At 41.9% G+C, this 14165-nt stretch overlaps 1 protein-coding gene across 1 annotated transcript in view; it reads right to left on the bottom strand.

The window, feature by feature from the left end:
* Positions 1 to 14165, bottom strand: part of HECTD4 (HECT domain E3 ubiquitin protein ligase 4) — a 195967-nt gene that overhangs the window by 45426 nt on the left and 136376 nt on the right. The window contains exons 37-47 of the mRNA XM_042780607.1: positions 13891 to 13972; positions 11336 to 11538; positions 10457 to 10592; positions 9463 to 9645; positions 8772 to 8936; positions 8172 to 8341; positions 7168 to 7283; positions 4801 to 4904; positions 3212 to 3373; positions 2944 to 3092; positions 2347 to 2426 (exon numbers count right to left, since the gene is read on the bottom strand). Of these exons, the coding sequence (XP_042636541.1) occupies positions 2347 to 2426; positions 2944 to 3092; positions 3212 to 3373; positions 4801 to 4904; positions 7168 to 7283; positions 8172 to 8341; positions 8772 to 8936; positions 9463 to 9645; positions 10457 to 10592; positions 11336 to 11538; positions 13891 to 13972 (1550 nt within the window). The remainder of the gene's footprint in view (positions 1 to 2346; positions 2427 to 2943; positions 3093 to 3211; positions 3374 to 4800; positions 4905 to 7167; positions 7284 to 8171; positions 8342 to 8771; positions 8937 to 9462; positions 9646 to 10456; positions 10593 to 11335; positions 11539 to 13890; positions 13973 to 14165) is intronic.

Raw genomic sequence — 14165 nt, forward strand, 5'->3', positions numbered from 1 at the left:
ATCTGACTACTGCTTCTATGGGTATTGACTATTGTAGTAGTTATGTTTGTGTGTCAACTTGGCTGGGCCTGGTTGAGTGGCTGGGCAGCTGGTGGCAGTTATTCCCCATGATGAGACTGGCAATCAGCTCCATGGTGTGATCTACCACAAGCAGCTGAGATGTGGTCTGCTTCCCGTATATAAAGAGAAGCCTTGGGAATGGTCTCTAGCCTATGGCATGCTTGGACCCTGCATGTAGCCGTGTCGTTGTTCAGCAGCCTGCCGTGCTGTGCCGACCTTGGGACTTATAATGAACTTGAATTAATGGCCTGCCGTGTGGTTTGGTAACATTGTGCCTTTTTACTTGTCAACCTTGGGTTTGTCAGCCTCAGCAGCCAGCAGCTGTCTGAGTGCAGAAACGCCTCTACCTCTAGTGGGCCGCGAACAGGAGGCAGAGCTGGACCCCAAGGTTGAGGGGCTTTCACCCAGCCCCTAAAGCTTGGTACCATGAACTTGGACTTAAAGCCTCCAAATTGTAAGAATAAACTCCTGTTTGTTAAGGCCGTCCCATTTGTGGTATATTCTTGTCAGAGCAGCACTAGGGAGCCAGAACAACTATGGACCCAAGTAAAATGAAATCCCTAACAACTTCAATATTTTCTCCATTTATCATGATGTTGCTTGTTGGTCCAGTTATAAGGATTTTCGTGTTCTTTATGCTGAGGTGTAATCCATACTGAGGACTGTAGTCTTGAATCTTTATCAGTAAGTGCTTCAAGTCATCTTCACTTTCAGCAAGCAAGGTTATATCATTTGCCTATCACAGGTTGTTAATGAGTCTTCTTTCAATCCTGATGCATTCCTCTTCATATAGTCCAGCTTCTCAGATTATTTGCTCAGCATACAGATTGAATATGTATGGTGAAAGGATACAACCCTGATGTATACACTTCCTGATTTTACACCATGCAGTATCATCCCCTTGCTCTATTCTTGGTTTATATATAGGTTCTTCCTGAGCACAGTTAAGTGTTCTGGAATGCACATTCTTCTCAACATTATCCATAATTTGTTATGATCCACACAGTCGAATGCCTTTGTAGAGTCAATAAAACAGAGATAAACATCTTTCTGGTATTCTTTGCTTTCAGCTAAGATTCATCTGATAGCAATAATGATACTCCTTGTTCCACAAAAGCACTTCAGTAAGTACTCAGCTAAAGCAAGAGAGAAACATTACCTGATCCTGCATTTATTTCAAAGTCACAGTGTGACCATAACTGAAAGCACTCCACTCCCTGGACAAGTGTGATTTAACAAGTAGCTCCATCAAGGGTAAGTGACAGCAAGACTACACCGCAGGCAACTACGAAAGTCGATCTATTGGATGGGATCACTTAGTATTCCCCATCTAAACATCCTGTACCATGCACAACATACAACAATTTCTTTTTAAAATTTTTATTGTGATTTGGGTGAAAGTTTACAGAGCAAATTCATCTTCCATACAGCAGTTCACATACACTTTGTCTCCTGACATTGACTGTAATCTCCCACAATGCAACAGCTCTCCTCCCACTTCCTCCCCATAATCACCTCTGTGGCCTTCCCTCCCACGCACTCTTGGTCTCCGAGCTGTCTCCCTGTGCATACACAGCCCTTCTATTCTCCCACTGATTGATCTCTCCAAGGAATATATATGCCTAATGTAAATGTTCAGCTCATATGCTTGTCTTTTAACACACAACAATTTAAGTTTTTATCAAAGATGATGGGAAGATGCACTGTCTGAAAATAAGTAGCCAACATGTGTGACTGCTTCTACTGTCAAGACAATACTTACTTTTTGCTACTGCTGGAATAATAGTATTTATTGTACACACTAAGTTATTATATGACGGCCAAAAAGAAGGGGGGAAAGATTTTTGTTATTGAATTCACTCTCCGTTTGACTGAAACATCTGGGAAATGTTTAGGCCACTGGGAGCAAAGCCTATGGCATGTATCTACCAGGAATGCATGTCTCAAGAGCCTCATGGCTAGTGGCAGAGTTTTCGTTTTTTGAAACTATTTATCTGCTCACCAACGAGCAGCTGATGAAAGACTAAACTTCACAGAGAAGCAACACCTCAGGATCTTTTTAATGATGGAGGAATGAAAGCAAATATGACTAAGTCATCAAATGGAGAGGTCTCATCAAAGGAGGGGTTTGGTGTAAATTCGAGGATGACAACAACCAGAGTTGTGTTTTCACTAAAAGACAAACTGCCTGTTTCAAGTTGCTAAATTTATTTAATTTTAACCTTTTTAGACCAGAACCCAAGAACAAGAAATATGCAGGGGGAACAAAGCTCCCACCACACTTACCAGGAGAGAGAGTCACGTCTAAACGAACGCTCTTCCACTGTAATAAACTGGAGCCGTTGTAGTGTACAGCTCGGCCATTGCTAAGAAAAAACAAAGAGAAGTCAAGACAAGACTAATCACCTATCACAGAGGGAGCTAAGCAGTCAGTTTCAGTAGCATAAGAGTAATAAGAAGAGAAGTCATAATGCTACTCTCTCTCCCTAAATACTAATATATTGCCCACTTGTATTTTACCCATTCTGGAGGGTAGCGGTGACATCACTTTAATATCTGCACAACTACAAGTGTATCTGCAGAACAAAGGGATCGAGGTTCAAATGCATTTGAGAAACAAGATAAATAGGCCCTTCTCATAGGTCAGTGTGCATGTGCACTATAAATCTCCAAAAAGAGGAAAAGGGTACATTCCATCTCCCAAAACATATTGGAAGACAGAATCCTATTTCTGTTTCCTGAACATCTGTTACATTTTTATTTCCTGAACACCTATACACCCCTTGTAGGAAGCTACTGTTTCCAGGGATACAGTTTGGGAAATGCTGATATTCTGATCTACTGTATTTCTTCTCTTAAATAAAAGCAATAGTAGCCACTCACTTATGGAAAAGACAGGTGCCCACTGGATTAGTCCAAGCCCCATCTCGTTTCTCTGCTTCTGTCGCAAAGCCAAAGGAAACGATTGGTCCCGTGTCGTCATCAGTATCTCCATAGGAAACGATTTCAATTTCCCAGTAAAAAGATGGGGCCTGAAGAAACACCGTAAGCAGACAGACAATCAGAGGGCTCAGCCTGGGCCCTTGAACTTGGTTTGGCTTTCAGACTTCAAGGAAGGAGATAAAAGACAGTGTCTCTTGTGGTTTCTCACCTGAACTGGCAGTGGTGAGGTGGCATAGATAAAAGTGCCCCGGGGCAGGCCTCCCCCAGCGCTGGGGTCAGCCAGGAAGGTGACTGAGGTGAGGTGAGATGAGAACATGCAGGCTCGAACAGGTGGAAACACTCGCGAAGGGCTCCAAGTAATCTCTTTGGGCTACAATGGGATAAGAAAGCAAAATCCTAGGTCAACAGAATTACAAATAGGAATTCTTTTACCCTGAAAGAAGCAAACTAATTTGTATATTATAATACTACATATAGCGGTATGTTCCTTAAAAGCATGTATTTTTGACCCAGCAGTTTCATTTTTTATCCTAATAACTGAAAGAGGCATGCAAAGATTTAGGTCCGGGGCTGTTCGTCAGATCACTGGTATGGTGAAAACTGGGGACCATTTACACACAACATGAAAAGCCGGGTGAGCAAACTGAGACACAGGCGGACCCTGGAGTGTCCAGCTGCTGTTGGTGGACATGGAAAGGCAGTCACCATCTACTGCGTGAAACAAGCTGGATACAGAATAGCACAGACCACAGAAATCCAATTCTGTCTGGAAATTACAGGGAATGCACCAGATGAACATGGTGACGATGGTAACCGGAGAGGCTGAAAATTCAGGCGACAGTTTTTCCTTTTATATATTTTTAATTTTGAAGTAATTCCAAACTTACAGAAAAATTACAAGGATAATACAGCAACTCCTGTACATACTTACTTAGACGTACCTATATTTCTAAAGTTTTATTGAGATATAATTTATTTACCTTACAATTGCCACTGTTAAAGTATACATTCAATGCTTTTTAGAGTATTAACAGGTATATGCAACCATAACCACAACGTACTTTTAGAACATTTTCATGCCCCCAAAAGAAACCCCACACCCACTAATGTTTGTTCCACATTTTCCTCTCTCTTCAGCCTCTGAGAACCACTCATCTTACTGACTGTTTCAACAGATGGACCTCTTTTGGGTATCTCATATAAATGGAATCACAATACGTGGCTTTTTGGGTCTGGCTTCCGTAACTCAGCATCATGTTTTCAAGGTTCACCCATGTTGTAGCATGCATCAGAACCTCATTTCTTTTTATGGTCGAATCATAGTCCATTGTAGGGACAGATCACATTTTATCAATTCATCAATTTTTTTGGCTATTATGAATAACCACCATGAACATGTATAGATACATAATTTTTAAAATATTTTGCCACATTTGCTTTTAATTACTCTTTCTTATTTTCTCTCTCTATATACTTATTATGATGATATGGACTATAAACCTAAAACTAGAAAAAAAGTTTCCTTTTCTGTCACTGACAACAAAAAAAATTATTCACAAGTTAATGAGATCTGCTCCTCTGCTGCAATTTGTCAATATCAACATTGTCAAATCAATGTGCTGACATTTAGAGATGATAATGTCATTGCAGACACTGCATCTCAAAACAAAGTGGCTTTGCAAACCCTCATTTGAACACTACTGTTATGAACAAACTAGACTGGTCCTTCTCAGTGACATTCCTCATGGGACACACTCTGCAGCCCAGCGCAGGTGGGTCCACTCCAGAAGGGCTCACCTGCCGCCGGTCGGCCTGCAGCGGGGGTGGCGGGGGCCGAGCACAGTCCCGATAGAGCATCCGGAGCCGTTCACACTGCACTTCCACAACTGCAAGTCGCTCTCCTGGTGGGATATACACCGAATCCATGAGAACAATCCTGCAGTCCCCCAAGTGGGCTCCGACTCTTGTGTGGTAGGGTCAAAGCAATAACACACGCTCATAGAAATTAGTCAAAGTTTTGTAAAAAAGCAAATGTTGTGAGACAGCTTTGTAACTCAGCAATGGGGTTAAGGACGTAAGGCCTGCAGTTGGGCTGTCTAGATTCACATCCTGGCTCCATTGCTTGGGGCCAGACTTCTTCTCACATCCTTTGGTCATGTCAGAAGGGACTAATCCCTGGTGAAGGAGATCATTCTTGCCAAAGTAGAGGGTTAATGAAAAAGAGGAAGACCCTCAGCAAGACAGACTGACACAGTAGCTGTGACCATGGGCCTACACCTAGCAATGATTGTGAGGATGGCGCAGGACTGAGTAGAGTTACATTCTGCTGTACACGGGGTCTCTATGAGTCAGAACTGACTCAATGACACCTAACAACATGTCTCAGAGGGCTGTTGTGAAGATGAAATGAATTAATGCAAGCAGAGCCCTTAACCAAGTCCTTGGAAAGGCTAAACAGTCAGTAAATGAAAGCTATCATTCTTATCATCTAATCTGATTTTAAGATATCTAACACCTATTGAACACCTCCTCTGAGCAAAACACACTGCTAGATGTTGGAGAGTACAGACAGATGAGTTAAATCTCTTGCCCTCTGGGAAAAGAGAAACGATATGGACAGATACATAGGCAACAAAGAATAATGACCATATGATTACAAGATACAAGGCACACGCACAAGATAACTTCACTCCAGCATTCAGAGAATCGTAACGGAGACAGTGTGAAGTTAGATCCTAGAACAGAAAGGGTTTTGATAAGCAGAGAAGGAACGGAATTCTGAGTCTAGAATCAGGCAAGTGCAAGATGTCTGAGGAGTATCTTGTACCAGCCACAAAAATGAACTCCAAAGACCTACATGTAAGAGCTAAAACTACAGAACTCCTAGAAGAAAAGAGAGGTATAAATCTTCAGAAATCATCACAATGTGGAACAGGAAAAAGCTTAAAGACCAGAAAGAGATTAGAGGGTAACTAAAAAACCAAACACCATGAGAAATAATAATATAAATAATAAAAATGACCAAAAAAAAAAAAGGCTTCAACTGAAACCATTAAGGATGTTAAGTATACCCATTTCTTCCTTACAGTTTGTGGAAATGCTGGTATTAGTACATGGAGGACTATTAATATAATTGTGGATAATTTCATGTACGGTCCAATTATAGCCCTGGGGACAAAGGGTACATTTTTACTTAGAAATATCCAGACCAACTTCCAATTTATAGGGAATATGAGGACAACAGAACATGTTAAATGATACCACAGGGATACATTCAGCAAAAAATCCTTCAACGAATAAATTACAAGGGAGAAAAAGACACTGAAGGGGAATCTATATTTTAAAAGAAACTTAAGAGTCATAACAAGAAATTACAATCTGTGGACTTTATTTGGATCCTAATTCAGATTAACAAATGTAAAAAGAAGTACGCGCTTTATAAGAGAATTAGAAATTTAAATGCTGACTAGATATTTGATAACATTAAAGCATTACTGTTAATTTTCAGATATGATAAAGGTATTGTAGTTATTTTTTAAAAAGTCTTTACTCTTAGAGACACATACTATTTATTGATAAAGTAATACAATAGCTAGGATTCACTTAAAAATAATTCAGAGGGATGCAGCATAGATGAACTAGGACCGGCTCTGAAATGCTAATTAGTTAAACCAGATGGTAGAAGCGTGGGGGTTCACTTTCTTAGTCTATTTTTGTATTTGACTGAAGTTTCCCACAAACCCACACATATACACACGTGTGCATACTCATGCAAAACCCTAAGGATGGGTGTTTGTGCAAACTCTTGACTCTGAACTCAAATGGAGCCAACGGTTACAAAATGTACATGGTATCCCACCATAAAGCTCAGAAATAGCTCTATTAGAGAAATAAAGCCAACAAATTAATATGAATAAAGAAAGAAAAACCCATGACAGGGTCCTATCGTTAAACTGAAAGACAATGGTTTCATAGCTCATTTACCCTAAAAGCTTTCTATTCACATTTCCGGGCGTGGGATGAAAGTGAGTTGTGATGACTGCTGTCTTTAGAGCTCAACGGTTTGGGATGGGTGTGTCTGAAAACAGTGAACACCGCACTACCACACTGCCAGACTGCTGATGAGACGGGAGTACAGTGGGAAGGAAATTCACAGCCACTCACCTGCACTGCACTCCTGGGCTACGAGGTTAAGAACTTCAACAGCTGCTGGACACTGCTGTATGAACTCTTCACAAAACAAGCTGTCTTCCAGAAGCTGGGCCATGACCAGGCATGCTCTTAAGGTTAAAAGATTTATAACATTTCAAAGTTATCAGTGTTCTTTCTCCAAACACCCAACTGTGAAAAATATTTCAGTCAATTTTGTCCCCCGATTTTCCACAAAGTTCAACTCCCCATTGCTTTTGCTTTTTCTAGTTGTACTGGCTCAGAAATCCATGAACAACTTCCCTTTTCCCACATGGTAACTGCTGACATCACGTGGCGAGTCAGAAAAGGGAAGAGACGGCTGCCATGTCCACTAAGTGCGGACTGAAGCCCGAGGCGCCTACTCTCCAAAGTGCTTCCCAAGGCGAGCTCCATGGGTAATATTAGTGCGTGGGAACAGGAAGGTGCCAAAAGCATGGGACACTGGTCTCCTAATCCCTATAAGGACTTTCTGAGAAGCCCCCTTCTCAAAAGAAAAACTTGTTATGCTGTTTAATGGTAAACAAATAACTGTATTTGAAGGAAAAAAACTCTTTTCCCTTCCAACACCAACACCTGGAAGAATTCCCTAGGATTCTTGTCACTGGTATGGAAAGTGATGAACCACATAGCATTGGTATCATTTATCGAAGAAAAGGCTTAGTGGCTGAGGAATTCGGTGAGAGAACAAAGTTCTTTACCAAAGGGAGTCAGTGGAGCCAGCCTTAGGCATGTGTTCCATACACCACAGTTGAACAGTTTATTTCCCTAGGTGAACAATTAAGCTTTATTTCAAAGTCCAGAAATAGGGGAAAGTAGCAAACGATGGTTTGTGTGGTGTAACAAAATGGCTTCTGTTGCCGCACTTGGCATGAGCTTGGAGCTGTGGACACAGTATGCCTTGGGTGGAGGGCCCACCAAGGACTCCTGCCTCTGGTGGTGTGCCCGGGCACACGAGATGTTCTCGGGAAGGTGCTCACCTTGTTCGTATTTCTGCCAGGAGCCGAACGACTGCCATCACAGGAGCTGAGCCATCTCCTGTTGCAGGAAGTGAGGTATGAATAGAGAGACTTCCCTCCTGAGGAAGCAACATGGACTGGACTGCCTGTACTACCTTCTCAGTAATGGACAGTTTATGAAGAGGCAATGCCTGGTGGCGGTGGCGGTGGGGGGGCGGGGCAAAAAGTTAAATTCAAGTAGTTAGTTTATAAGAAATAAGGGTGTTATTATCATCTGGAGTAAATTCTCACATTTTTAGTTAAGAAAAATAAAATAAAATAAAATCCCCACACAGAACATTGTAAACCATCAACACAATTTAAAACACAATATACTGTCGAATACTCCTAGCCCGCAAAGACATGGACTTTGTCAATTTGATGAAAACATCCACACAAATGCTACTATTAAATCATCTAACAAATACGTAAACATCCATCAAAAACACATAAATACACACCACAAGCAAAACTTGTGATGACCTAGTGCTTGCGCACCTGCACCTGCACGGGCACAGTGGTCATGACTGTACAGTTATCCTTTGTAGTGACATTTTAGGATGCATTTAAAAATCACCTTACCTCTGACCTTGGAACACAAAGTCTAGACAATGGAATAGTCAGTGTGTCTGCTGCTTGCGAAGTCTTTCTACAGTCTATGGGTGGGAATCTGACTGTAGCTATACCTTCCTGTTCATTGATAGAAGCCACCACACCGATGCTTCCTGATATTCCTCTACCTAAAACCTAGAGACAGAGATAGATTAGTGCTCACGACCAGCTCTGAGGTGCAAACAGCCACCACGTGTGACAGATGGGAAGAGTCCGTTTCTAGCTGTCATTATTGGTGCTATAGGAACACTCGACTAGGATGCAGACACCAAGCCCTGGATATGAATAAAGACAGTAGGCCCCAAAACCTCACATCAAGGTCATTACAACACACCACTCTCTCTAACTTTTAATTCTAAAATTCTGCCAATGAGAATGATGTGGCAGGATGTTGTTAGCATTCTACAGAGCTGCTGCATCAAAACTGAGTGACCAACACCTACCTAACAGTAACAATACTGCACTACATTCTCAATGCTTTGCAGCATAGGGTGGTTAAGGATTCATGAGTTTGTCAGATTCCTTATTTAGCCTGAAGGAATAAGGCTTTTCTGTCTAACCAGGTGGATGGTACCCTGTCTTGCAGATGATCAATTCATCAATGAATGTTTATACACAGGGAGAAAGCAATGACCTGGAGAAAATAAAGAGAGCTGGTTACCTGAACCTCAGACCCTATCTTGATTGTCTCTTTGAAGCCTCCAAGGGCGCACAGTGCTGCTACAGCCTGCCGGGCAATTCTCTGAAGTTTGGCAAGTTTTCTGCCACTGCTGCTCCCGTTTTCCAAGATGCTTTCGGCATACTTCCCCAACTGTGGTATGTACATCAGTGCACGAGACAGGACCTAGACATAAGCAGCAGCCAGTTAAGCAGCACATGCTATTAAAGAGTTGACTGCTTTGATACAAGGACGATGCCATGCCTAAAGTTGCGTGGGTCCTAGGTCCTGAAGGAACTCTGGATATGGAAGGGGCCCAATAAGTGGCATTTTGCCCATATTTGCCTTCTGCAGAACCAGAAATACACATCCTCAAAATATGAGCAAATCAAACCATGTGTTAATAAAATCCCTAAAATAAAACAATCATTTATCTGAAGTAAAACCATCACAGCCTACTACTTACATCTCAACAGCAAGTTACTTTGAAGACATGAAAGGCACTCACTTGAAGAATGACTGTAGGAGGGGAGGCACTGACTGCAGATCTATCATTTTCGGGAAAGTGGACGCTGGTTTGTCATGATGTATTACTTACTGACAGAGCACTTGGGGTTGAATAAATCACACAGAGGCCATTCTTAGGAACTATATAAGTACACTTAAGAAATCCATATGCCAAGGCTGGGTGATTTCCTAATGGTAGAACCAATCTAGCATAAGCAAAAGGAAGAAACAAACTGCCTTTCTTTTCCCCAAGAGTACTGTCCTGTTGTCTGCAAAATTTAGAACTGGCAGCGACATGAGATGTCAGTTAACAGAGAGGAAACTGCTACATCAAACTGTTACCTCCAGGGGAGACACAGCTACAGGTACATAAGGCCAATTGGGGAAATCTCTCTTTACTAAAAGGTCCCCTGCTAGGCATGATTTGAATGCCAGAATGGAACGTGAGCGCCTCTCACGGGCCTTGAGTCCTACAGCAACAGGGCCTGACCTTTTCTGCTGTCGTGGTCCATATCTGGGCAGCGCTGGACTCAGGGGCCATCAATAAGCTGTGAAGCAAGGCGATCACTTCGGCAGCCATGCTGTTTGCCACATGCCCACTGATGAAAGGTCTCACGGGATCAGTCCTGCAAGTGTCCACATGACAAACGGTTGGCGGCCAGTGACCGGTAGGAGTGCAGAGAAGTTGCTTTCAGGGTTAGTACCGGGGGAAACACTTTCTGTTTATTCAAAGGAAGTAGATTTTTTTGACTGAGGAAAAGAGAAAATAAACTATTACTAGGAAGAAATTCCTTCTCACTTTCTGGGTGCGGAGAATCCTCTGACACAATGGACCTCCCACTTTGTATCAAAGGGGCCATGAGGATGAAGGAAGGGCACTGCACTGTGCCTACTCCCGGCCTGCAGGCACAAAGCGCACTGCACAATTCTGAGAGGCGACACTCACTCATCTCTGCTAGCCCCAGAAAGAAGGTGATGTGTACAGCTGGAGTAGTGGGCAAACTTCTTCTGAAAGAAGTAAAGACAGCAAGACCGGAGTTTACTGGGGGGAAAAAAAAACAACACTGCCAGTGTGTTCCTGGTGAGGGACTTTCTAGAAAAAAACCATCCTCTGGCTGCAAATGGCCCCTTGGCCAGCACCGCCCTACTCTTCCTCTCCAACCTCAGACCTACCTGGATGAGCACTAACCAAGAGGATCCTCACACTCTATTTTGAGAGCAATTATTATCACAGATGGGTATTGTCGGCCCTGAGTCCTCATTTCCAGCAGGCCAAGGGGAGGATATTAAATTAAAACCCTAAAAACAAACCCATTAAACAGTAACTGTGTGAAGGGCATGGAAAGTCCCACAGTGTGAAAGGTTGTACCTCGCAAGCTCAGAGTTCCTCTCGCGGCAAATGGAGGTTTGGGCAGTCTTCTTTTTGTCCCCTGTGGACAGTCCACTCACAGTCTCGGGGTTGACTGACTCTACAGGTGGCCCAACACTGACGATGAGGCCTGACTGTGCCCACTTGGTTGCCTTCCGCAGAGCAGCTACGGCCTCTTCCGTAATCACTTCACAACAGCCACCCTGGGGTCAGTTTGAACACATGCAGGGTATTTATGTCACCTTCTCAGCAGTCTATATATGCATATATTTTTAATATCTTATTGTGTTTTAGGTGAGAGTGTACACAGCAAATGAGGTTCCAGTTAACAATTTTTATACATGTTGCTCTGTGGCACTGGTTACAATTTTCACAATGTATCAGCATCCTCATGATTTCCATTCTGCTTGCTCTGTTTCCAATGGTCTAGCTCCCTGGCCCCACCTGCCTTCTCATCTTTGCTTTCCGTTAAATGTTGACACCATATGTTCTTCTATAGTTGATTGTTTAAGGGAACACATTCCTCATGGTTGATATTGTTTTACAAGCCAATCTATTATTTGGATGAAAGGTGACCATTGGGAGAGGCTTCAGTTCCAGATTCCAAATGTATCTTAGGGCAACAGTCTTGGGGATTCCTCTAGTCTTTATCAGTCTAGTAAGTCTGGTCATTTTTAGAAATTTGAGTTTTGTTCTATATTTTCCTCCCATTCTTCCAGGACCTTCCACTGTGTCCCCAGTCAGAACCATCAGTAGTGATAGCCAGACACCATCTAGTTCTTCTTGCCTCAGGACAGAAGAGGCTGTGGTTCATGCGGGCTATTAGTCCTAATAGCCTAGTCCTAGTCTTAATAGTTTCTTCTATGAATCTTTGGTTTCCTTAATTCACTTTTGCTCCACATGGGAAGAGATCAATAACTTATTTTAGATGGATACTTGCAAGCTTTTACAACCCCAGATGCTACTCACCAAACTAGGATGTAGAACATTATCTTTATGTACTATGTAATGCCAACTGACTGAGTTGTCCCACAAGACTATAGTCCCAAGCCCTTTAACCCAGTAAACCATGAACCGTGAAGTGCCTGGGTATGTCCAGGATGTCCTGGGTGTGCCTTCTAAGTGTTCTTGCTCTCACCCCTCCCGACATACATGAAAAAAAAAAAAATGTATATAAAGTAAATGAATAGATGTAGCACATCCAAACATGCATGTACTCATGTCTACAGATATACCTATGTATGCACTTGCATGTACTCACATATATCTTCCCATACCATGTAGCATACACATCTACCTCTGTACCCACAGCTGTAGTTTTTGGTTGTTATCACAGTTGCTACAAACTCGTACACATTATAACATTTACCGTAACTGTCCTTTATTCCTGTGTGCCTCTCAGTGTCTTCATTTACCGTGGTCAAGTTGTGCTGACCTCCCCCACACTGTGACCTGCCTTTCCCGTCACTAGAAGTAACAGGTGCCCCCACACTGTGACCTGCCTTTCCCATCACTAGAAGTAACAGGTATCTATTACCCAGCAAGTGATTCCCCTTCTTCTCCTCCAAACCACTACACTTTTTAAAATCTGTTTCCCCTGTGAGCAATTACCAAAGCAAGGCTCACTCATTAAAACTCAAATACTAAAACATGAAATGGAGAAAGTGAAATTCCCATCAACATTCCAGCGCTGACCTAGTCAGAGGTCAGTGTCAGTCCTCTACATGTGTTCTCTATCCATATCCTAACATACAAAATCATGGCTTCGCACTATGCACACAGTTTTTCAATTTGTTTTTATCAGTTATCAATATATTGATTACTTTTCTACATCAGTGTATACGATCTACCTCATTGTTCTTCTAAATATTTTTAAATTACTTTATTATTTTTGCGGTGTTCCTTCTACCTCAGTATTTTTAAGAGCTGAACAATATTTCAGCTCTAAAAATATTATGTTATGAATATAACAGTGTCTTTAACCAATATGCTATTTATGGGCACACAAATGCAATTTTTTTTTTTTTTTGGTTTTTCAAACAAAACTGTGCTGAACATGCTGTAGGTTCACTTCTGAAAACTTGAGGGTGTCTATTTACGTCACCTTGACAATGAGGGTTATTAGCAATCTTTACCCATCTGCCAGGTGAAAAATGAGGTACTACTGTCACTTTTATTCCTTTCTTTTACTTAATGGTGAGCCTGGGCATCTTTTTATATTTTTATGGGCTATTTGTTTTTCTTCCTTATTATCTGTTATTCTCCTAACAACCTTACACTTTCAAACTATTTTCAGGCTGTAAAACTTTCTTAAAAGAATGAAGACAAAATTTACAGATCAAAATTAAGATTTTTCTTTTACATTTGACATTAACGACAAACGGACTTTTGACTAATTCTCTTTAAAATGGCTTCAGTTAAGCCACCGACTTCGATTTACTTCTGCTGCCTCTTTGTGGGAACTTGTATTGTTTTTCCTCTTGAGAACCTGAAGCACAGTGAATGCTGCTCAATCCCGGGGTTCATCAGAGCAGGGTTCTCCACTGCATGGTTACCTTGGTCATGTCGCGATCCATTTTCACGACTTTCTCCATGTTGGCACCAGTACCAAGCCGGAAGGGCCGTCCTTCTGAGCTACTACAAAAGGAAAGAGAAAGAAAGGCACAGATTTACAGACAATGTCAAAACAGGAGGCTATGTGCTATAAGGTAACCTAATAAGACTCTCAATTTTTCAGAAAGAAAATGATTTGCTACTTTAGGGCCTGAAACCACCACCATTTTCAGAATTGTGATGATATTGACTCATCTACCTCAAAATGAGATATAAA

This window comes from Orycteropus afer, unplaced genomic scaffold (genome assembly GCF_000298275.1).
Source record: "Orycteropus afer afer isolate SDZICR_OR568_19922 unplaced genomic scaffold, OryAfe1.0 scaffold00048, whole genome shotgun sequence".
Lineage (NCBI taxonomy): Eukaryota > Metazoa > Chordata > Mammalia > Tubulidentata > Orycteropodidae > Orycteropus > Orycteropus afer.